Source organism: Euprymna scolopes, chromosome 2 (genome assembly GCF_053919585.1).
Source record: "Euprymna scolopes isolate OS-2025 chromosome 2, ASM5391958v1, whole genome shotgun sequence".
Classification (NCBI taxonomy): Eukaryota; Metazoa; Mollusca; class Cephalopoda; order Sepiida; family Sepiolidae; genus Euprymna; species Euprymna scolopes.
The window spans coordinates 80,233,813-80,259,649 of record NC_136483.1 but is presented as its reverse complement, the minus strand read 5'-3'; the positions used below and the strand labels follow the sequence as shown (position 1 = coordinate 80,259,649).

The window sequence follows — 25,837 nt, the reverse complement described above, 5'->3', positions numbered from 1 at the left end:
GGCTATTTGTCATGTGAATTTTTGACACTGCTATTTGTCATGTGAAAGTGTTTAGACTACACTCGGGCCCTAATTTGGAAGCTTTGGAAAGTGTAAAGTTACCATTTAGTTGTCCAAGTTCCACTTTGACCTAGAGTAGTAGTACATGTAAGAATCTCATCTATTTCGATAACTGCATCCAATGGTATAACAAACATATTCACACCATGAATACATATTTGAAGATATTAAGAAACTGAAGCATGTTCACTTTCATCAAAACAACTGGATTTGGCATTAAATAAATTTAAAAGAGTTGAAATGCCATTAAACAAAGCAAACATTTAGTTCTTTTCAGCAATTAAATATATCATTTAAAATATACCACATGACCAACTTAACCAAAATATCCCCTGATGTAATCTAGTCTGTTAAGTTCTAATGCAATTTTCTCCTAATCTTATGCTTACTCTAGCCCCATATAGGGAAACTACTAAACTTCTGAACATTATTTTTACACGCGCATCTTTAATCTTATTTAAATCAAGTGAAAAGAAGAGTGGGCTGATTCATCTTCATGAACTTAATGAAGCCAGGTGATGGTCAGAAGAGAATAAGGACAAACAAGAGAGATTCCGTGAGCCAAAAAAAGAGACTGAAGCTATTAAAACTTTTTGCAAGAATTTCTATTAGATGATAATCCCCTATTGATTTATCTAACAACTTTGGTTTTAATGGAAATTGCTCCAGACAAAGCATGAAGCTACTTAGTGTAAGGAGCTAAAAAGAACAAAATATGATTATTGCAAAGACAGAAGATGCCTATTGACCTTAGTGTTGAAAAAAACAAGGCTATGGATAGGAGGAAAATAGTCAGCAGAAAGAGAATTCCACAAGTTTGCAGTTTTTGAAACAAAGCAATTGGAATAGGAAGCTGTATTACAATAAGGTATCAAAATAGTGAATTGGAGACCACTAGACCAACAAGTCAAACGAGCTGGAACAAAGGAAGAAAGGAATAGATCAAGCAAATCTGAACACATGCCATAATAGTATTTATTAAAAAAAAAAAAAAAAAAGACTGAGACTAGCAATATTATATCGATGAGAGAATTTGCAAAGGAAGAAAAGAATGATTAGGGCCAATCAAATTGCGGACACATTTTTGCACTTTATCAAGAACCCTCAAATGGGATAAAGATTCATCATCTCACTTATGACAAAAGTATTCCATACATTCATCAGTTTCTACTATTAAATCGACTCTAAATGAAATGTTTTACTAATCTGTGTTGTTTTTTTTTTATCTTTTACAGCTATTCCTCTACCAGATGCAAAAACACCCCCAGAGATTTATTTCTTTGATGTGACTGGTCAAGCAAATACTTTGTTCCATCTTTTCGAGAAGCAGTTCATGGATAGTTTGGTACCTTTAGTTTTGTAAGTCTTGACCAAACAGTTTCTGCTTCTCACTAATATTTTTGTGTCTTTTTACTTTTATAAGTAACAACACTATAGCTATGTACGTAATATATCAAACATAAGTTCTTCTACATTATTGGGATGAGATTTTGTAGTTGGTAAATGGAGTTTTCAGATTAAAAAAAACAATGGTTTCAACTAATTTTTTGTCAATTCTAATAAGTTACAATGGTAGCGTCCAAATTATTCAGTCGAAATTACCTGAATATTACTGAATTATTAAAAAATAACTTTAATCATGTTAGCAGGTAAAAAATTGCTGCCATCTTTGTTTAATTCAAACGGAAAATTACCTCCCTGTTAAACTCTCCTGTGTTTTACGATCGTTTTTATCAAGTTCTATTTTTATTTTCTTTAATAAAAAATTTTCTACCTTATCAATTTTCGTAATTTTTCGGATATAATCATCTTAAAAATGCGAGGAATATATAGATACCATTGTTTTCATGTGAAATTCAGTTTTATGATTTCTGAAAATCTTGTCCCAATTCTGTAGAAACGCCCAAACATAACTAATATATATTTATGTTTGAGTGATCTGTGAGTCTAATTTTGGAAATTATATAATATTTGAAATAAGAAAATGTTCATTGTTACGACGTATCCCAATCCTACTGGGGACGGTAGAGATGGGTGACGTAACGAAATATATAAAAAAAAAAAAAAGTTTCCCAGGTTCCTTGATAATACGTAAAGGGAATGGGACAACCGTCCCGAAGACAACAATAAAATGAAATGTACTGGACAACGAAATCACATAAGAAATAATGAGGACAAATATCATCGAAAAATTAACAAATTTTTATTTATATAAAAAAAAAATAAAATAAAATTCAATTCAAGAAAAGAAAATTAAATATGCCTAACTAAATGAAATGATTTAATGAATTCAAATTCTACCGAGAGAAAAATATATTAACAGTCAATGTTCACATAAAATCGTCTGCTCAATTAGATACAGGGTGAGAGAGAGATGTTGGAGAAATGAAAGTTTTGATTGAAAACTCACTTAGTGTCCTTGGAAATGCAACCTTTCTTTCGTCTCCTTTTTTTGTTCTTAATATAGATTTCTTTCATGTAACTTGTTTATGTTTGATTACGCGCGTGCAGGTTAATTTTCATATTTTTGTCCTTCGGACGATGTTTCATTACGCGCGTGCGTGTTGATTACTCCAATTATTTGTTTTCCGAAGCTCATCGAAGTCCTTGATTTACAGTAACAGTTTCACTGATCTATGATTCCTTCCTTTGCTAGGTTCATTCTTTGATTCGGTCAATACTTTAACTTTGACCGCTGATCATCGGTTGACATCATTTATATTTATCTCCGCGACTCGCTACCATGTCGTCGTCTTTTGCTGGCTTCGCCAACCTGACCTTCGCTGACTTACGTCTTATTGCTTTGAAGCGTGAGGCTCCACTGCCTGTTGACAACTGTTTTCAGGCCCCTCTCTCTCTCTATACGATCTATCTCTCTCTTTCTCTACACAGTTTCTCTCTATATATACGGTTTATTTCTCTATCTTTCTTTTCTCTTTCCTTTTCCACTCTTCGTTCACAGTATCTCTGTCTCTCCCTTCTCCTCCTGTTCGCAGGCCTCCTCCTCCCCTTTTTTTCTTCTGTTTTGTTTACAAAATGTTACCGAGCAGACGTTAATTGAATCCTTTTTGGCGCAAAAATATGATACAGTGAATAAAATATACTGAAAATATATCTCCTCTCGGTTAAAAATCCATAAAATAATTTATTATACATTTTAATAACTGTATCACATCCCCCTACCAGTTTTAGAAAAGTTCTCGAAGAAGGACTTTTCCATAAAGGTCGGTCATTTCGGATATCTATGTCATCCAACTTCACATAATGTACCTATTTACAATGCCTCCCCACGGGACAGAGTTAGACACCAGGGTCGTTTTTTAACGTGGAGAAAAGGTACAAAAATAAAAATTGTCTCAGTCGTGAAGGACTGCTCCTCCACCGAAAGAGAACAAGAAATGGAAGTGCAGCATCTGAAGAACAGATACTACACTTTGAACTTGGCCAATGTAATCTGACATCAAAATTTACTAACTGAACCTCTTTTGTTATAACAAAAATTCTTAATTATGATCAAATCTTTTAAACGATGCTGTCTGCGGGTTTTCAGTTTATTAGAAATGGATTTCCTGACTGTTTTGTTGCATATCACTTGAACATGTTTATTTCGGTAACACTTCTTGGTGTATAATGTCGGATTTCTAAACTTTGGTGCTGTATTTAAATTAAGGTTCTTTGCAGGATTCATGGGAAATTCTAAGTTTTCACTATGCTTATTGCCTTCTTTTAAATTTGTCGGTGGGGTATCTAGTTCTAATTCAGTTTTTAACAATGGTTGGGGTAAATCAATTTTATCGTTACTTCATATATGGATTAACCTTCCTTCCTCTTTATCTCTTTCGATTTTATTAGCATCTACCTCAGTTACTATTCTCGGTTTTGATATAACCTTTTCACCGGCTAAATCATTCCCTAACAATAGTGAAATGCCTTTCTTGGTAAATTTTCCACGACTCCTACTTCGACTGGACCGCTTACTGTGGTCGAATCGAGGGAAATTCGGTGGAGTGGGACATCAAGCAAATTTCCACTAATTCCCTGAATGGTGACGGATTCACCGGTGGCTGTTTTCGGTCCATTTTTTACTGGTCGTCGATTTTGGTGATCATCTACCGTATGTACCAGACCCTCTGATATAAATGGTTGGTATCCTTTTCTAATACTGTCCTCATTGTCTTTTGTAGAGATCTTGCACGAGGTAATAAAGCCTTGGGGTTATAATCTATCCCCTTTTTACATTCGGTATCTTTCTTTACCGGGCAGTCCATCATGATGTGTCCTACATTCTTGCAGTAGTGGCACGTTATGGGTTTCCACCTGTCGATCCGTTGATAGGTGGATGGTCGATTTGGAGAGAAGTGCATTTAAAATGACAATGAAGTATTGCAATAATTATTACACAAACTAAACCGGTACTCATTGAAATAAAAACTTCCGGATATCAAGAGAAAGGCGAAGTCATTCTCCTTAGTTGTAGTCTAAAGGCAACTTACTCAAATTGTCTAAAATTCCATGCATTCGTATACAATACTACTTATCCATCCATCTATACTTTAACTATACCTACAGAATATGCAATAACCTATATCTATCAGGTATAACTGTACTCCATATCAAATGTTCTCTTGTCTCTATACTGAGCATATCTAATCTTTCAGTCTTACTAAATGTCCGGTTTGGGCACCAAATCAGAATTTCTAATAGAAAGTAGATCATACTCTAACACCTTATCCTAATCCTAAACCTACTAAACCATATCTAACCATACATTCCTAAACCTACTAAACCATATCTAACCATACATTGCTAAACTTACAAAACTATATCTAACCATACATCAACTCGACTCTCTCGATCCAATACTGTAGCAAATTTAACTGCTTCCACTGCATGAATTTTTACGTATACCCTCTCTCAGTATAAATGAAAATGGACAGCATAATAATGCCCTTTTTAAACCACACTTGAGGAGTGAAAATCTTCTGTAGAAGCTAACCTAAATGCCCGATTTTTCCAGGAGATATTAACCTAAATAACCAATAAATATTAACTACCCATGCGGGGTCGCAGAAATACCTGGATTAGGACCCAGGCGCGGGGCGAACCCCCCCGGAGCTGATGGACCCGTAGGTCTTCCCAGGCCATCCGTCTAGGAGAAGGAAAACTCTGAAACTAAACCTAGGGGAGGGAGGTCTCTTCAGTCCTGGACGACAACCTTCCTAGAGCTGGTGACTCAAACAAATCACCGGTTGGCAAACCTAAACTGCTTAAGGAGGAGATAGACTCTGTCTATCGCTCGGCTTTCATACTCCTTCTTTGCCTATTGGCCAGGCGTAGAGGTACTATCACAGGGACTCGCTTGAATCACCCAGTGGTTGACCTTGTTTCCTGACTAGGGTAATGAACGCCGCTTTTCCCCACTCCTGCCACATCCCATCCCCCTAAACTGGACACAGTGGGGTGCTTCAGTGCCATATATGTCAGTGCAGTTGGACTGGGCTGGCTTTGCCTAATGGATTGAGGGTACCGGATTGACAGTTCCTGGCTGCTGTTTCCGACTGATAGTACAGGAGCCCTAACTCTTTGGTAGCGCTTAGAGCGGCTGCTCCATCAACAGTTGTAAAATATCGGGATGTTTGTAGTGCCATGTCGCGCATGGAAAGGGACCCTGCACTCATCCCCGGTGGGCTTTCCTGAGGCCACAATCCTGTGGGTGAGGACAGCTGATGGTCTACTTGTATTGCATGTCTGGTATTCTGCACAACTACTTGTCCAGCACCCCCTCACTCATCCACCCTAACTGAAACTTTTAAATAAAATAAAATGAAATGACAGCTCAAGCAAAAGTTACGTTTAAACCAGGACCAAACTCAAAGAAAACCAACCTGCCTCCTCCCTTGAGGCTTGCATTTACTAATATCCGCGGGCTTAGAACTAACTTAGATGATGTTGAGTCATTTCTCCTTGTAAACACCCCGGATATCTTAGCATTAAGTGAAACTAACCTTCACTCCTCCATACCCTCTAACCACTTTAACATGCCTGGTTATCTCCCACTCTACCGTAAGGACTCGGACAGACATATGCATGGACTTGGAGTCTATATTCGAAACACCCTCCCCCTAACTAGAGAAATAAAACTAGAATCAGAGGGCCAGGCCTTTATGTGCTTCAGACTAAATATGCAACACAATATTAGCTACTTATATTTTCTCTACCGCTCTCCCTCAAACCAAGACTGTACCCTAATAAACAAAGTCTCAGACAGCATAGATATAGCACTCTCCCTCGATACTAGCGCACAAATACATGTATTTGGTGACTTCAATGTCCACCACAGTAACTGGCTAGGATTCTCAAATCACACAGACGTAGCTGGTAGCGCCACATATAGCTTCTCTAGATCTCATTCCCTATCTCAGATGGTTACATTTCCGACACGTTTCCCAGACCAGCACGATCAACATGCCTCACTTCTAGATCTCTTTCTGACAACAGTTCCCAATGACTGTACAACAAATGCCCATAGCCCACTCGGGAATGCTGATCACGCTGTGATAATGGTAGAAATCAGCCTAAATTCTCGCCCTAAAACTGAAGACCCACTACTCAAAACAACGAGGTATTACAAAAAGGCTGATTGGGAAGCCATCAGGGAGCTCATCAGAGATGCCCCATGGCAAAATATCTTTACTCTTCCAGCGGAACAGTGTGCAAATGAGACAACTGAATGGTTCAAAACTGCTATTGAAGCACATGTTCCCGCACGGAAATACTATAGCAAGCCCCACTCCCCCCAATGGTTTACTTCTGCTTGTGCAGCTGCCATTTGTCAAAGGCAGCATGCGTTCCGCAGATTCAACCGACATAAGTCCAGCTCAAATAAACAGAAGTTTATAGAAGCTAGAAATAATTGTAAGAGAGTGATAGACACAGCTAAGTCAGATTACTCTGAAACCACCAGAAAGCCCATCGAAGCACAGAAATTAGGAACCCGGGATTTTTGGAAAATCTACAACAGCGTAGTTAATAATGGACAGTCAATTATTCCCCCACTAACAAACAATCATGAGGTTGCTTGCACGGCAACTGACAAGGCTAATCTGCTTGCCAGTCGGTTTGCCTCAAACTCCACACTGAACTCGGTACACCACTCACTCCCTGATTTTCCTCTGCGAACAGACGCCACACTTGACGACTTGAAAATCACCCCTTCTCAGGTACATGCTATTATAAAAAACCTAGACACCTCTAAAGCATGTGGACCAGATCTCATCCCGGCTGTGCTATTAAAAAAATGCTCTGCCGAGGTTGCTCCAGTTCTGTCCAAACTTTACAATAAATGCCTTAACGAATCTTGTTTTCCCGACTGCTGGAAAACCGCCTCTGTGGTACCAGTCTTCAAGAATTCTGGTGAAAGAACTGACCCACTAAATTATCGCCCCATTAGCCTCCTCCCGCTTTTCGCCAAAATATTTGAGTCCTTAGTTAATAAAGCCCTAGTCCAGCACCTAACAGCTGCTAAACTCTTGACTGACAAACAATATGGATTCAGGCAAGCCCGTTCAACAGCAGATATCTTAACTGTAGTTTCTGAACGTATATACCGTTCATTGGATAAAACAGGGGAGGGTAGAGCGGTGGCCCTTGATATATCTAAGGCTTTTGACAGGGTATGGCACGATGGTCTTCTAAGGAAAATTAGATCATATGGAATCACTGGAAGAATTCATAACGTAATTAAATCCTTCTTAAGTAATAGAAAAATCAAAGTTGTCCTCGACGGACGTACATCCAAACAATATGACATAAATGCGGGAGTGCCTCAGGGGTCTATCCTTGGACCTCTATTGTTCCTGATATTCATAAACGACCTCCCTGATAATATTGTTTCGGAGATGGGTATATTTGCCGATGACACCACTCTCTATAACAGATATGAGGGGAAAACAAATGAACACATATCCAAGAAAATGGCAGAAACACTAGAGGATGACCTCCAATCCGTAGTGGAATGGGGACAAAAATGGTTGGTCTCATTCAATGCTGCTAAGACTAAGCTTGTTTCCTTCAATAACTACAAGAAACCTTCTCTACCACCAATAGCAATGGCCAAGAACACATTGCCTGAAAGTACTTCTTTTAAACTCCTCGGCCTAACGTTTACAGGGAATATGAACTGGAATAGATACATTGAGAGCATTGCCAAGGCTGCTGCAAGGAAGGTTGGCTCCCTCTACCGTGCTAGAAAACTACTTACGCCTGCCAGTATCCTATACCTCTATAAGGCAACCATTCGCCCATGTATGGAGTACTGTTGTCACATCTGGGCTGGTGCATCTGCTGCTTGTCTCTCGCTCCTGGACAGGGTTCAAAAAAGAGTCGCAAACCTGATAGGTCCTGAACTGTCATCTGGGCTTCAACCTCTGTCCCATCGACGAGATGTTGCATCCCTCTGCCTGTTCTACAAATACTTTAATGGTGAATGCTCTGACGAACTGCAAACACTTGTACCTCCCCGACGTAACTACCCCCGACAAACCCGACAAGCTACTAAGTCTCATCCCTTTACAGTGGAGATCCCTAGGTGCAAGAAAGCCTTTTACTCCAATAGTTTCTTCCCCAGAACTGCGGGTCTTTGGAACTCCCTTCCGGGATTCTGCTTTCCCAACTGCAATGATATGCAGAAGTTCAAGTGTAATGTTAACAAACATCTTTCTACTCTTCTCCCTTCATAATGACCCCGCTAATTAATTCCCTAATAGTAGCCCCCTGCTTCAAAGTGGCACTGTGCCTTGTTTGGGGTGAAAATTGAATTAAAAAAAAAAAAAAAAAAAAAAATGAACAGGACAAAATGGGTATTTTTGAAGTGCTTATATGAGAGATTATTGAACACTGAATTTTCTTGGAAGCAATAAAATCTAGACATTGCAGAAGTCATGTCCTTTTCTCAACTTCCTTTTTTATTCTATTGCAAATGTATTTTCTTCTTTTCACCTCAGATCATCACCAAAGCACAGTGGTTGTTTGCAGCGGAAACGTGAACTCAGAGATCAGCTAGAGAGCAAAATAGACACAGGATTAGACAGGTGAGAGACCGAACACACACACACGCACACACACATATATATATTAGATGACCTGTGACCTTTTGGGTCAACTTTTGTGCAGTAATATATATTTCTGAACCATTTGTGAAGGTAAATATATATTTTAAAAGTACATTTATTTATAGGTAGTTTTTGGAGAAATTGTATAATCATTTAGAAAAAATTCTTATTTGCAATATTTTTACATATTTCTCATTAACAAAATCTTAACAGCTTTTCTTCCTTGACTCAATTTGCATAAAAAGAATAATGTATAATGATAATGCTGTACCAAATATTCTTCAAGTTATGCTATGGAAACATTGATATCTCAAAAAATATTCATCTGATTAGGCTGAAATTGTATGTGGTCACTACTGTTATCAATCAGCAAATCCATAGATAAAATTTCAAAGTAGAAATTCTGTCAAAGTTTCTACTTTGATGAAACTTTTAAAAGTCAAGATCATATAAGATGCAGGACTTTATTGACTACAATATGGACCAAGTAGTGAGTCTAGCATAAACAGAACTGAAGTTATTGCTAAAATACTTTTTACCTTTTCCATGTCCTTGACCACTGACATAGATATCCCCAAATTGAATTAGTTCTGACTTAGACCATGGCTAATATTGTTTTTCCTTATTTGGTGAATTGCGTTTTCTGTTTTTTGTAATAGCATTTAATTAGAAAATTTTTAATGAAAAAAAATGTTATAATTATTAAGAACAAAATTAAAAAGTTGGTGCTGATTTAAAATTCCGCTAAGTTACAAAACAAAAATACAAAAAAATCTCGTCATGGAACAAAGATGTCATATTCCAAAAATCATGTATATTGATCAAGTATTATTATTTTTTTATTTTTCCTTACAGAAAATCAAATTTTATGAACAAGCGTGGAGGATGCTGGGAGTTGCCATTTTGTTTTAAAATTAAAGAGTGACAATTTAATTTAACTATTAAGATTTTGTTTGTATTCAAAATGTTTAATCACAAAAAATTGTAAAAGTTGAATTTCTTAATAAAAAAAACAAACTACTTATGTGATTTTTGGAATATGACAACTTCCTTCCATGATAGGTACATACATCATAAAGATTTTTCTGTATTTTTGTTTTTTTAATTAAGTGTAATTCTAAATAAGTACCCAAGATTTATTATGTCTAAAGAAATAACAAATATACTTAACTAAAAAAAAATTGTATCTTCCTTCCTCTAATTTCTACATCAACATTGTTTGACTTTTCTCCCATTTCCACTTTATCAATGCACCCAAACTTCCTACTCCATCTGGTTTGTTATAATTTTTTAAGAAACATTTTATTTTAGAAAGTCGATGATGTCTTTGTTAATGATGACATTAAAAAAAGATTCTGTTTCAGATTCTCAACAATGTTTTTCAAGGAAAAATAAGAACAAATGTTTGGGGTTTTTTTTCTTAAAAACAATATTTAAGAAACTAACTGCATTATGTTAATCAAAATGTTCAACTGCAAAATTTCTAAAAATAATTGAAAGGAAAAGATCAAATGGTTAATATTTTCTTTATTATCGAAAAAAAATTCTTTCAGATTCATGATTTTACATTAAATTGGCCTCCGAAGACCTTGTTCTAAAGTAGACATCTTCAAGAAAGGCTTTTTCAGAGTAGAATGACAAAATATTATCAAAGAAAGCAATAAAAGATAATTTAAGAAAAAAACATTTTATAAAACATTCAACCAAAATTTGTTCATCCCTTGATTTTTATTTTTCAGATCAATATCTGCAATTATTGGTTCCATCCGTCATATTTTAGCCACTGAACAAAAAAAGTCTGACTTTAAACCCGACGCAGATGCGAATATGCAAATGCGGTCAGAGGTGAGTTACATGCAGATGCCATTTTTTTGTTTTATTATTAGATATGTCCATGTATCAATCTAAGACGATCTGTCAGTTTGTCACACTTGAGATTAAAATGCATTTATTTGGATTATTTGGAATTATTCTTACCTTGGTTGATGGTTACATCAGCCAAAATTGTCGTGAGAATAACATTCAAGATGTCATACCAATTGAAAAACTCAAGCCCGGCTGTTAGAGAACTTTGGTAACCATACTTCATTGGATATCTGGCCTCCTAGCTTATCTAATTGCATTAACTTCAACAGATCAAGCTGCATTATGAAGAATAAGCTAAAACCCAAGCTCACCAATACCTTTGAAGGCTTAATTTGGAAGATGATGATGAGGATCTGTGACCGATTCCAAGGCCGCCTTGAGGCTGTCATCAAAACTAAATGCAGATTAATCAAGTGAAATTAACTAATCTAAATCTTAAATGAAACTCTCCTTGCAAACAAATCTTGTCAATGAAAAAATTTTCTTTGGTCCTTGTTTGGAATGTCATTTTCATCAGAAATTGCACAGATTGGATGCATTTTAGACTCATTGTTGTTTTTTCTTGATAACTTTTTGATGTATTTGATCTGAAAATTTAAAATATGTCATCAAAGAATTAGAAGTGAAAAGAATACAATCTCTGCTCAATTTTTTAAAAAAATTTATATTTAATATGATTGTCTTTTGTTTGTATGTCTTTTTTGTTTTTAATAGAATTGTACTTTTTTTATTTATATATTTGTATTTTTTATATACTTTTTAATATATTTGCTTTTTAATATATTTTTCTTTTTTATATATATTTTCGTTTTTTGTTGTTTTTTTTAACACCTATCTTTTTTGGTTGTTTTCAGGCATGTGCAAAGACTGTGACATTCCTCAAGTTGCAGGTTGATAATATTCGCCGAAGCCTTGATGGAAAAAATGTTGATGTTGTGTTAACTGAACTCGGAACACGATTCCATCGTCTCATCTTTGAACATTTCCAACAATATCAATACAATTCCCTGGGTAAGTTCAATTTTGATGTCATCTCTCATCAAATGTAAAGTCTTTAGATTAGTTGGTCATATTCCAGTATGAGGCTATACAAAATATGTCTTGAGGGCATAATACAAAGAAGCTGGTTGAAAGGTAGATGAAACAAAAGATGGATAGATGTTTGTAAATTATCAGAAGTGAACATAAATCAAGCAAACACTTTGCCCCAAAATTGTAAGGCTTGGAAGATACTCAGCCATATTAGTGCATATTTCGCAGCTAATAAAATAATAATAATAATAATAATATGTTAATAATAATAATAATATGTTAATAATAAAATAAAAATGTTTGTTGATTTTTCAGAATAGATAACAAAGCAAAATAAGAGGTGAAAAAATAAATGCACAACAAATAAATGTAACCAAAGGAAAGCTAAGTTACTCTTCTACCTACCTGGATAAGATTTGTTGTGTTTTAACTTATTTTAAAGTGTTTTTAGTTAAAAAAATAAAAGTAGTGTTAAACCTGTTGAATTAGAATAAAAAACAAAATTGTGATCTCGCTCGAGCTTCGATAACTCAAAATTCAAATTGATAATCACTCAAAATTCGAAAATTAAGCAAAATACTGGTAGAATATTACATTTTTGCATGATTGATGACATTTACTGGATGTGCTTCAGTATTTTGTTTAATTTTCGATTTTTGAGCGATTATGAAGGCTTGAATGAGACCACCATTTTGTTTTTAGTTCTTGGCACGTTTTGCACTACTTTTATTTCTAACTAAAAATCACTTTAAAATAAGTCAAAACACAAAAAACTTGTCCATGTAGGTAGAAGAGTAATTTAGCTTGCCTTTAGTAACATTTATTTGTTGTGTATTTATTTTTTTGGAAATTTTGTGAACTAATTTGTAAAAGGTAATAATTCTTTTAAACAGTGGTAACTTAACTGTAAAACTAATAGCAAAAAGTATCCTCGTGCCAGCTTGTCTTGACAAATCCTTAGACACTTGAGGATGGTGTTTAGAAGATGTGTGTACACATGTGTGCAAGTTGATGCAAGACGCTCAAGTATAGCATGTCCTTTTTAAAGATGGTGGATTTATACTTTCAAATCAAATAAATTAACTGCTCTATGAAATTAAAAAAATAAATAAATTTAATCAATTGTAGACATTTATGTACAAAATCTACTTAGAAAATAGATGAATCTGTAAACTATCAATATACAAGATTGAATTTGTTAAATGTTAAAACTATTATGAATCACAAGCATAAAATCTTTTTATCAAAATAAATGAAGTCGTACTTCATGATGAATAAACAAAATAAAATTTAACCCAGCAAGGATGCTGTAAGATCTAACTACATCATATCTTTATTTGTTGATTAAATCGTTTTTTGTCTTTTTACTTGTGCAGGTGCAATGCTTGTGATCTGTGATGTGAATGAATACAGAAAGACAGTAAAAGAATTACAAATTCCTCTTGTGAACCAACTTTTTGATAAACTGCATGCACTTTGCAATTTGTTGGTTGTTGTGCCTGATACATTGAAACAGGTCTGCACTGGGGAACCTCTGGTAAGTTTCTTAACACATGATCATTAGGGCTATGACAAGCGAATATTCTTATCATTGTTTTTACTCTCGAGTATATATCCGACACAGTTAATCAATCGAGAACCACATCTGTCTATCTAAAAACATAGAAGATATTAACTGATATATACTCAAGAGTCAAAATAATGAAAAGAATATTCTGTTGACATAGCACTAATGATCACACAGATAACATTACTGCTCTTACCTGAAATGTGTCTAATAAATAGATTGAACACAATCTTTTAGATTAAAATCTTCCAAATTAATGGATCCTTAAAATAATGCTTTAGACATTTTTGAGATAAGGATTAATGATTGTTATTATTAGTTTATTTCGACTATTGTTCTCTTCTTAGATGTTATTCTAGCAACGTTTTAGCTGTAGCCATTAACCTTCTTCAAATGTATCTTATCAAACTTGGGAACCTTTGTCAAACTTGGGTTCAGAATTTTGACCTTTGACACAATGGATAAAGTTTCACTTTTAAGTAACAGTCTCTCGAGGTTGAGGGTTCAATCGTCAGTACAAGCGATACTTGTAATATAATAATAATTACTTTAAATTTCTACCCGGTCATGGATGATGGAACAAGAATGTTCTACCCCTATGGATTATATAAAAGATTCAGTTTGATGTTCTGTACAGGTTCCCAAGTTTAACAAAACACACCTGAATACGGCTGACAATCTTATGCGAGTAAAATTCATGATTATTGCAACTTCCAATTGTTTTTGGCATTAAAAGATGAAACTTGATGTGAAATGGAGTAAATTTGCACATTAAAATGTTTCTTTTTATGGTTTTAAAATTTGATCTGATTTAATTCAATACATTTTCAATATTTTCTTTAAAGACTATTAAAATGGCTTTGGCATCTTAATTTTTTTGACACAAATCCACAGTTCAACCTAAATAAAATAACAAAAATACAAAAAAATCTATTTGATGTGTGTAGTCATTACAGAGCAAAAATATCATAGTCTAAAAATCACGTACATTGATCAAGTATTTTTTTTTATACATTATGTATAAAGGAAATCATCTTTAAATGACTTTAAGCAATTGTGAAATCGTTAGCATTACAAGGTTGATCTCACAGATTTTTAATATTGCAATTATATGTCCTTAATTTTTTCTAGATTGCTTACTCATAAAATTTGATTTTCTGAGTTAAAAAGAAATGATCAATTTATGTGATTTTTGGAATATGGCATCTTTGTTCCATGACGGGTATATACATCATAAAAATTTTTCTGTTTGTTTTTTGTTTTTTTTTTTAGGTTGAATTCTGGACAAGAACCTTTCTTCTTTCATTTTGTTTGACCCTTGACCTTCATTCATCTATTATTTTATTTTATTTTTTTGTTTTTCAGGCGGGTCTCGACAAATCTGTAATTCTCTCATTTGTGCAGTTACGTGTTGATTACCGATCATCAAAACTGGCTACGTTATTCAAGTGAACTGATAAAAATCATTGACCTTTTCTGATTGGCTTCAATACTTCCCCTCTCCCCCCAATCTTTGCTTACCATTGTTTTTTTTTTTTCCCTGTCTCCGTCAACTCCTTTCTCTGCATAACCATATTTATTGACTCTAGCCGCTCTTTATTTATCCCTGGGTCAATCTTTAATACTTCCCCCTAACTCTTCCTAATAAAGAGCTTCAAAATATAATCATCTTATACATTCATCGAGTGACCAAAAAGGGGACAAAAGCTATTGAAATGAAAAATAATTAAAGATGATTATATGGGTTGATGTCTGTTGTAAAAGAAATTCTGACCTTGCTTATAAGATAAAAATATGAACATTTTCTTCTGTTGTTCAATTTCCCTCTGAGGAAATGAGCGAACAAAGTGGGTGTAAAGTTTGCAAAAGGGAAAACAAAACTGAACGTCCAATTAGAAATTCTGCACAGATAAAAATGGAGAAAGAAAAACTTTCAAAAGAAGATAATTTAATAACTGTACATGTTTGAAATATTCTTGAATTTTTTATTTTTTGACTTTTCCATTGTATTTATTTCTGATTCCCCATCTTGCATATTATTGCTGCAAACATTTAAGCTTCTCCCACTGTTACCTTCCCCCTTTTACTTTCCTGCCGCTCACCCCAACCCCTATCCTTCCATTTGCTGATTGTAGGCTTTTCACACTGAAATGACAGAAGAGAGAGAGAGAACATACCAATGTTGGACACTTTTGGAATTTCCTCTCAATTGTAATATCCAAATTTTATTTAAAAAAATAAATTATATATATATACATACATATGATTTTATTTTTCTTATTTTTTTAGTAGTATAAAAATATATATGACAAGTATGCTTATTTAATTCTCAGGGGAAATAATCAAGATAATCTGGTTAATCTATATATCTATAAAAGTGTGTGTGTATGTGAGAGGACATGTCTCAACCTATATACTCAGCAAATTTTTTATCTACAGACTTGAAATTTGGTCTATAGGGTCTTTAGACATGTAGAAAACTTTTTAATCAGTTTTCATCTGGAAAAAGGTTAGGGTTAAAAATTGAAAAATTGGTATGTAGAGGGTCATCAGATTTTTATCTGTTTGTCAACTGTTTTACGAATGTATATGCATGAATCGTTCACATGACATTACTTATGTTAAGAATAGGTAGGTTTGAAAACACTTTTTAAAGATCATGTCAAGCTGGCATAGTGGTTATTATACTTGGCTCATTGTCTTTAGGTTTTGATTTTGATTTCAGCTTGAGTATTTTTTATTTTTACTTACAAAAAGTGAACTATAAAAAAAAACAATACTCGTATGCACATTTCTTATTTTCTTTCCATTGTTTTTTCTTATTCAGGAATTTTTATGTTTAATACCTATAGTATTTCTATTTATAATAATAATTCTGCATTAATTAAAATATAATATTTAGACGTATTTTGTGACCAAGCAACGCCAGGCAGCCTGCTAATATATATATATACTAGCAAAGATACCCGTGCTTCGCACGGAGCTTTGTTGCGCACTCGGGTACCAAAATCTGTGGGCACCTTTCCAGTAAGTTGATGTTGTAAGAGCAACGATTGTATAAGGTGATTAACATTTTAACTACCTCTTGTAGTGACTGAAATTCAATCAGGAACTTCACAAAACATTTTCATCAAAAAGGAAGGTTACTTGATGTTACATAGTAAATTTTTCATTGAAGTAATTTTCAACTCTTGCTTAAATTTTATCTTGCACATTCAATACTAAAAACTTACCACAATCAGATCATGTCAGTTTTTCCTCATATCCATTTCTCAAACTTTTCACTGAAGAGCCTCAGGGTAAACTACATTTCTGCTGCTTTGATTTGGAGCCAGAATGTAGAGTTTTTCTGAACTTCCTGTCCGGCTGATGGAGACGTAGAACATACCGTGACTGAAGCAGTCTGATGTCAAGTCTACGCCAATGGTGTTAAATGTCTGACCTTGACTTTTGTTTATGCTCATTGCAAAACACACCTTCACAGGAAATTGGAGTCTCCGGAATTTAAATGGAAGTTCTGAGTCCGATGGAACTAAGGGGATCCTTGGCAGTAGAACGGTTTCGCCTTTGTAGGGACCACAGGAAATGGTGGCCTCAAGTACATTGGTGTGCAATCTGGTGATAACACATCTGGTTCCGTTTGTTGTTTTTGGTGGTTCCAAGGATCGAAGAATCATGATTGGCGATCCAATTTTGAGATTTAAAATGTGTGGAGGCATTCCAGATATCTCCAAAGAGTTTAAAAACTCCACAGGGTAGTGAACAGCTTCATATTCATTAGTAGCCGAATCAACTGACTTGTATTGCTTTGTTTCTCCTGGAAATTCATCCATTATTGAATTGTTCAAATGATTCACATTGCTGTTTAATGGCGAAATAATAGCCCTCTCAGCAAGCCAATCCGGTGATTTTCCATTGTTTTGCAGGTCTGGGTACACTTTGTCTTTCAGTTGCTTCTGATTACCGACATATTTACCAAGCGCAGTTGGAATCTTAATTGTGTCAGGTGAAGAAGTGATAGGAAACTGACCATTACCGATTTGGAGAAGCAATTTTGAGAAGTCTGCTGCAGCTGTGTTATCAGAGATATAGGCTCTCACATTAGTAGTCAGTCTCTTCACTATAACGTGCCTCCAGAGATAGGATTGTTTCAAACTTGCATTGACAATGTTAGCCCTTGTGCCATTTTTAACCACTGGGAGGATTTGACGGAAATCACCGCAAAATAAGGTTGGAATGCCACCCATGGGATTCTTGTTTCCTGTGATGTCTTGCAGTGTTCGGTCAATTGCTTCATAAGCACTCTTGTGCGTCATTGGGGCTTCGTCTACAATGATTGCAGAGGTGTCTCTAATTACATTTGCCAAGGCTGAGTTACCAGTAATTTTGCAAACTGGCTGATCCATTCGATGAGTATCCAAGGGTACTTTAAAAGTGCTGTGAAGAGTGCGGCCACCTTGTAGTAGAGTAGCAGCAATGCCACTGGATGCTGTTGCAAGCACAATCTTTCTCATGGATCTAATCTTTGCAAGGATCAAATTGATTACAAAAGTCTTGCCCGTACCACCTGGAGCATCAAGAAACATCATGTTTTTGTTCATTTCACCTTGTGCTTCCAACATTGCCATGAATGAATTGTAAACTTCTCTTTGAGAATCGGTCAGTTTTTCTTGCATATTTTCTGCTTGTAGGGAAAGTTCTTCAAGATTATAAGTAACTTCACGTTGATACTCTCTCGCGAGTCTTTCATCTCTCCCTTGCGTTGGTGCAGATAATCCATAGCTTGCCAATGGTTGACCGCACATAAGGAGAACTTTTTCTTCAATTAGACAAAGAGTTTTATTGTAGATGTCCTCATTAAAATCTGCTTCTGGATTGTTAACTTCTTGCCTGTATCTGTGAAGAATGTCTTCAGATATTACATCACGAAAAGCCATCCAGATCTCAAGAGGATTTCTTGGCTCACAGGCTGTTAAAATTATCACAAATAGGCTTCGCAAATTTGAAGGTGATTGAGTGGCACTTGCCTCTCCTACTGCTTGATGCAAGTGATGGTCATTTTCTAGAAGGCCTTGAGCAAGGCACGCTGCTCTGTATGTTTCAAACACCTGACCATTGTATGCTCGCAAATTTTGAAATGAAGTTGGACCAGCAACCTCATTGAGCAACAGGCGTAAGAAATAACACTCCCCTGCTTTTGGACTAATCGTGTAGATTCTCCCAATGCATGGTGCCTTCCATACATCATCATTTTCAGTACCTTCAACTTGTACCCCACGCATTCTTCTCATCCATTTCTTTGTCGATTTCTTCCAAGTGTAAAACTCAGGGACTTCTACGTATTTGAGACCCCTTGCAAAGTCATCCTCATGGCAGAGTTGAAAAAATGCTGTCAAAGTTGTGGCAGGCGGTGGACCTTGGGCTCGTTCCAGAGCAGTATCAGCTGAGAACATGACATGCTGCCCATTTTCAAGATGAACAGAAAGTTGTACAATTGGGGGGAAATGTTCATGGATGGGATGTTCCAATATCCTCCAGGCCGCCTCTGAACTGCCGACATACCTTGCATTCTGGAACTGCTGGATCTCATCCACAATGTGACTTTGTACTTGGCCTTGTTGGTTAGCTGCTCCATCAGTTCTTTGTAGTTCAAACACTGCTTGATCACATCCTTTATTCACGTATTTGAGGACATATTTGATGCTTTGGATCGAGCTGCAAATTTCTACGTTAATGTGAGCGTTGAACTGCTGAAGGAGGACCTTTTTGTACGGAACAATCCACTGGTTTGTTATTTCTTGATTAACATACCGACCATTTCTCTTCATCCTTATTGTACCAGTCTGGCCTCCATCTTCTGGTTTTCTTCGCCTGTACTTGGGGTAAGAGTCTTGACCTTGCTCGGTACACTGAAGAAATTCTTTTGGATATTTTTTGGAACATTTGTCAATCATACATGGACAATTTGGATTAAATGGTCCACAAGGTCCATGCACCATATGTGCCATCACTTTAGCATGAAGATCAGGATCTTCCTCTTTGTCAGGGATCTCTGCAGATATGCAGAGATCCATTTTTTCTGGTAGAAGTTTGTCCTCTGGGGCCTGCCAGGTGAGGATGTGTGCATGCGGCAGTCCTCTTTTTTGATATTCAATACTGTACAGGAAAGCCCTCAACCTGCCAAATCCTCCCTTTTTAATAAATTCAAGTAACTTTTTTAGCTTCTGCCTGAAAACCCTGTCAACAATATCTGGACGATCCTGAGGGTCTTGCCCTTGAAGACAATTTTCTGTAATTTCTGTCCACTTTGGATTTGTTGTGAACGTGATGAAGAGGTCGGCTCGGCCCATTCGCCGAACATATGCCATGGCATCACTTTGACGCTCAAACATGTATCGAGGGCCTCCTGTATAAGTTGCCGGAAGTACAACTCGTTGACCAAATTGTTCTGGATTCCCATCCTCCCTAAGAATTGAATCTCTCAAGTTGCTATAATTGTCAGCTCTCAGGGTCTGTTGCTCACGCCTCAGGAACTGTAAACCTTCTGTTTCAATCTTGCAGTACACATCCACCAGCCATTGTTGAAATAGCCTTCGGTACCAGAGAAAATAGTTTCCAGGCCGAGTCATTAAATGGTACGAATAAAATTGCTGTTGGGTAACTTTTCGCCCATTGGATGCCTTCATGTAGATGTTGTAAGATGGAGAACCATAGGGGTACATTAACGGGTACATTAAAGTATCGTAGAGGGGATGTAGTTCGGAGATCCATTTTAATGTATCATTTCTAAAACGCAAGACAATATCCCGGTTAGCTGTTGGTTCATTCTCCATTAATATTCCAATCTCATACGTTGTTGTTGGAGCATTGAATCGCCGTGGATGCTCTTCTTGCGGCCTTCGGTCTTCCCTTATGACAACTTTATGTTCTACCAAGTGTTCTTCTTCAATCCTCTCCTTTGTTGTTTTCAGCTGACAAATGAAGCTGTTGTTCTCATGTAAAAATTCAGTCAGACTTTGGAGAATGTCTCTATTGAGTCTACTGTCACGTCCCCGATTATGTAGTTCCTCTTCCAGACTATCCAAGAAGTAGACTTGAATAAACTTTGCTGTTTCATCTTCAGGTGGTAAAAGACTCCCAATCTGGTGGCAAACCTGGCCTCGAATTCTAAAAGAAAGATTCCACCCATGTACTGCCGCAATTTTGTGACCAAATGATGTCATTGCAAAACAATTGTTATAACAGCGTAGATTTTGCAGAAAATCTTTAGAGATGGGACCATTGCCGGAGAGCAAATCTTGAAGCAACTGAGGCAGTGGTGGAAAGCTATCAAGCACAACTTTGCCAGAAGAACAACAACAACCAGGGGTTTCTCCTTTAAATTTTACAGCTGAGCAATGTTGACATACTTTGTCCATTTTTCCTATATCAGCTGTAGTGAGAGAGTCATTTTTGTTGTAGAGCAATCCTTTTCTATTGCAGTGTTCTATTTCATGGTGTCTCAAAGCAGTCATTCGTTGTCTAGCTGCCTCGTTTTCTGTCAATTGCTGGGGCAAAGTCATACTCTCTCTCCATGCAGCCTCTCGTTGTTGCCCTTGGTATAGGCGAAAGCTTCGTTGGGTTTCCGATTCATTCTGATGTCGTTGAGCCACTCTCAACTGACCTTGTGTACGTCTACTTACCTCATATAATTCATTCGATCGTAATATTGCTTCTCTTTCCAGTGCATATCTTTGCCTTTCTTGAATTTCATCTTGTGATGAATTTAACCGCCTTACAGCATGTCTAGTTCTGTCAGCTTCACGTTGGGTTTCTCTTTCCAAATCTGACAGTCTTGCTCTCCTTTCTCTTTGACGTATCCTGTTAAGTTCTAGACGTCTTTCTCTATCTGAATTGTTTTCATTGGAGCGAATTGCAGCAACTCTTAGTCTATTAGCTTCCAATCTTTCCATTCTTTCTTCCTCACTTTCGTTTCTACTTCGTTTGGGTGGCATAATTTCGGTTTTAAACGGAATTGTTTAACGATATTAATGATTGTAAATTAATTAAGCGTAAAGGAAATGTATACTAACTGAAATGGACGAACTATAAATAATATTTCTGCATAGTACAATTATAAACAATTATATTGTACCTATTTACTATGCCTCCCCACGGGACAGAGTTAGACACCAGGGTCGTTTTTTAACGTGGAGAAAAGGTACAAAAATAAAAATTGTCTCAGTCGTGAAGGATTTCTCCTCCACCGAAAGAGAACAAGAAAATGAAGTGCAGCATCTGAAGAACAGATACTACACTTTGATCTTGACCAAAAGGAATGAATAAAAGCGATCTACGTGTGACTCATTACTTCCGGGTGTAAACGTCACAGTCTAAAAGTAATAATTAAAAAAAAAAAAGTAAATGTAAAATAAATGTAATACCAACTTAGGTTAACTAAGTAAACAGTACAATTAAAACAGTTCTATTAAAACAAATAATTACTAAGATCTAGGTAATTGTTAGTCTCATTGTTATGGTTTTAAAGAAAAAAATGTGTAAAAAAAGTTCTGCTTTTGTGAGTACGTGTATTTCTTTTAAATTACATAACCTTTTTATTTTATTATTTATATTTCTTTTAAATTTATATATTTTGTTAGTAAACTGGAAGAAATTCAGTTGAATAAAACCTTGTTCGTGTTCTTTACGTTAAACTCATATTTTTATAAAAGGTTCATCCGGTTTAAAGAAAGCACTAAGTTTAAATAAGACTGGAAATAACTAATTCAATATATAAATAGAAAAATGAAATAAATATAAGCTTTAAGTCTTAAGATAGTAATAATCAAAATGTAATAAATTATTTGTAGTTCAAATCTATGATAAGACAGGCTTTCGAAATAGGCTCGACCAGAAAGATTAAATTGGAACGAAATTATAATCTCCGTGCCATTTTCAAAACAACCCCACAAAAGTAACGGTATCCTGCAGTTGGTTAAATGACAATGGTTGCAAGAAAAAATGTAAAAGAAAATGCGCTTATCTGTTTATTTTGACCTGTTTTATTTAATTAAAAAAAAATTGGCTATAACTAGAAGAGAGCGTTATGTTTTGGGGGTTGTTTAAAAAATAGAATGGAAATAAAGTTAGTTCCGTTTTAATTGTGTTTAATTGCGGCAAGCGCTAACAAAATCGAAAAATCACTGTTTACATTCGAAATGTTAACTTTTATAGGTTTACAGGTTTGCTGACAAGGCTGGGGGTGTTTAATACAATTATTTTACTAAATTGATTTTTTTCATTTAAAAATAAAATTATTTCTTTTTTAATAAAGTTTTATTTTAAAATATTTGTTTTTGTTTATTTATATAAAATTACGATAGTTGAATTGTATTCTTTCAATTATATTGGCAAGTAAAATATAAAAGATTAAAACGGAACGAAATTGAAATTTCCATTACATTTTCAATACAATCCCAAAACATAAAGCTTTCCTCGCCAATGAATTGTTTTGATAATATACGTAAATCGAATATAAAATTAAATGAAAATATATTAAATAATTAAATGTTAAATAGATTTTGTAAATAGTACAGTTGAAATGATTAGAATATTTCCAATATGTAATAAGGTCGAGGTAATTAGTTAAAGAGATTTAATATAATGTGATATGCAAATGAGCATAAGTCATTCGATATGGGGGTGGTTTGTAGACTAGTATATAAAAAAATTAGGCAAAGATTCTTATGTCTCCTATAACAGAAACATCCTAAAATGGGTTCTAATGTTTCTCTACCAGGAGAGATCTACCCTCTTACCTCCTTTATATTTCGTTGATGATGGAGGAGAGCTGTACACACAGACAGAAACACACGAACCCTATTACTTTATAAAAATATAGATATAACAGAATACATATATATGTTTTAACAGAATGAAAATGTGTCAAGATACGTACAAACTTTGTACTTTTTTCAAACATATCCAATGTGGTGTAACTACGAAAATTTTTAAATGATATAAAATTTAAGATTGTCACGTTTATGTCGAAACAATTGTAATATCTGAACAAATACAAATATGAAGTTATCCCTTCTTGTTGTTTTTGGTTTTTGCCAGTGTGTATATATATATATATATATATATATATATATATGACAAATAAGCTACAGAGAAACATACAGGTAATCATATATATGTGTGTGTGTGTGTGTGTGTGTTGATAGTGAAAAGATAGTTTAGTTTTGGATGTATTAAAGATAACTAGCTATTTTTTACCCCATTGCACCATACGCTCCAGGTCGTAGGGGAGTGAACTAAAAAGATCCTGGTCTCTGTTGGCCTTTGAAATGTTGCCATAGATGGTAGTATCATCTACATAGATGTCAACAAATGATCATAGCAGATGATTTGGAAGATTGTCGGTGAAGATCAGGAAGAGAGTTGGGATGGATCCCTGAGGAATGCCAAAGTTAATACTGCGAGCTTTAGATTTCTGCCTATCAATGGCTACTTTAATTGTCCTATTAGAGAGAAAGGATTTTATGGTTGAGATGCCATTTGCAGCTATTTCATAGCTGAAAATCTTGTGAAGTAAACCTTTATGCTAAACCCTATCAAATGCCTTAGATATGTCAAGAGCTATTACTCTAAAAATGAAACCATCATCAATTAATTCACTGATCCTGTGTGATATTACCTTCAGCACATCAGCTGTTGATCTATCGGAATGAAAACGATATTGCTTGTTGCTGAATAGGTTGTTTCTGCTGAAGTCATTGACAATTATTCTATTTATCACAGACTCTAGCAACAACTTAGTCATGATGCACTGATTATTCTGAACTGAGGCTGATCCCTTGTATTTTTAAATACTGGGGAGATTGTTGAGATTTTCAAAGATGTTGAGAAGCTCCTCTCCTTAAGTGCAACATTTAAACAACTTTGTTAGTATAGGAGCTTGTTCCGGTTGTAGTTTTTTTTTTTTTTAGCACTATCACTGGAATGTTATCAGGGCAAGTTGTTTTTGCTGGAATCAAGGTGCTTGATAAGTCTGGATACATCTCGGATAGATCTATGGATGTTGCTCAGAGTATTTTCACTCCTGGGAGGAAATTCAAATGGGTAGGCTGCCATTATCACACAAGATGGTGTTTGATGCAAAGAACTTGGCTTTGTCAGATGCTGATGTAATCACCTCAGGTCCATTGATGATGGTTAGGATGGAAGATATGCATCTGTTCAGAACCCTATTTGTTAGGCACCAAAACTTGTGGGAAACTAGTCTCTGCTCAGTTACTTTAGACTTGACAGTTAGGGCAAATGACTCTTACATTTCCTATAACCTTTTTGCAGTGGTTGCTAGCAGTCCTATAGGCAGCTCTAGTTTCTGAACATCTGTTTCACTCAAAACAATTAAAATAATGATTTCTATGTGCAATTTCAGCGGCACATTCAGAGGTGTACCACAGTTGGTTATTTAGTTTCAGTTGAAATTTTTAGACTACATGTAGCTGTCTATGCCAACAGCCAATCTGTCAAGTTGGATGCTATGAAGGACATGTCCTTTTTGAAAATGGAGCATAGGGGTATTTCTTATATGAATGTATGAAAACTGTCCCAGTCAGCCATCAGATAGCCATACACAGTGCAATGGAGAGGGATATCTGAGGTTTTGTTACTCTTTGTTTTAATCTTAATTGTGAGAACGGAGTGATCAGAGGATTCCAGCAGAGACAGAACAGATTATGAGCACAGATCAGTGCAGGTGGTTAGAAAAAGATTCAGAAGGCTTGCAAATTATCTATCATCATCAGAAACAGGAATGGGTTCATCAAAAATCTGGGTTATACCATAGGCAAGAGAGAAATCATAATAAAATCTTCCTTCATAATCTATCTTGTTTGAGTAGACCAACCATTAAACATTTGTGGATGTTGAAATTTCCGCATACATCTTGGCAGAGGAATTGGCAGTCGAGATGTGGTCAGTTTTCTCTGCAATATTTTCAAAGATGGTGACACCATTGTTGTAAAGACAAATAATAAAGTGGTGCTGTCAGTAAGTGCTACTTGGATGCACATGTAGATTTGTTTAGGATCCTCTTTGGAGATACTCCTGCCACAAAGGAAGCCATTCTTAATGTAGGCATACATTCCATGTCCATGGCGATATTGAGGGTCAGGTTTGGAGGTTAGGTTAGAATAATCTTTAATCAAGAAAT

At 35.5% G+C, this 25,837-nt stretch overlaps 1 protein-coding gene across 1 annotated transcript in view; it reads left to right on the top strand.

Moving 5' to 3' along the window:
• Positions 1 to 15,894, top strand: part of LOC145293045 (exocyst complex component 5-like) — a 60,643-nt gene extending 44,749 nt beyond the window's left edge. Inside the window, exons 14-19 of the mRNA XM_080139357.1 lie at positions 1,296 to 1,419; positions 9,063 to 9,149; positions 10,910 to 11,015; positions 11,891 to 12,047; positions 13,445 to 13,605; positions 15,001 to 15,894. Of these exons, the coding sequence (XP_079995483.1) occupies positions 1,296 to 1,419; positions 9,063 to 9,149; positions 10,910 to 11,015; positions 11,891 to 12,047; positions 13,445 to 13,605; positions 15,001 to 15,087 (722 nt within the window). The 3' untranslated portion in view covers positions 15,088 to 15,894. The remainder of the gene's footprint in view (positions 1 to 1,295; positions 1,420 to 9,062; positions 9,150 to 10,909; positions 11,016 to 11,890; positions 12,048 to 13,444; positions 13,606 to 15,000) is intronic.
• The last annotated feature ends 9,943 nt before the right edge of the window (positions 15,895 to 25,837 follow it).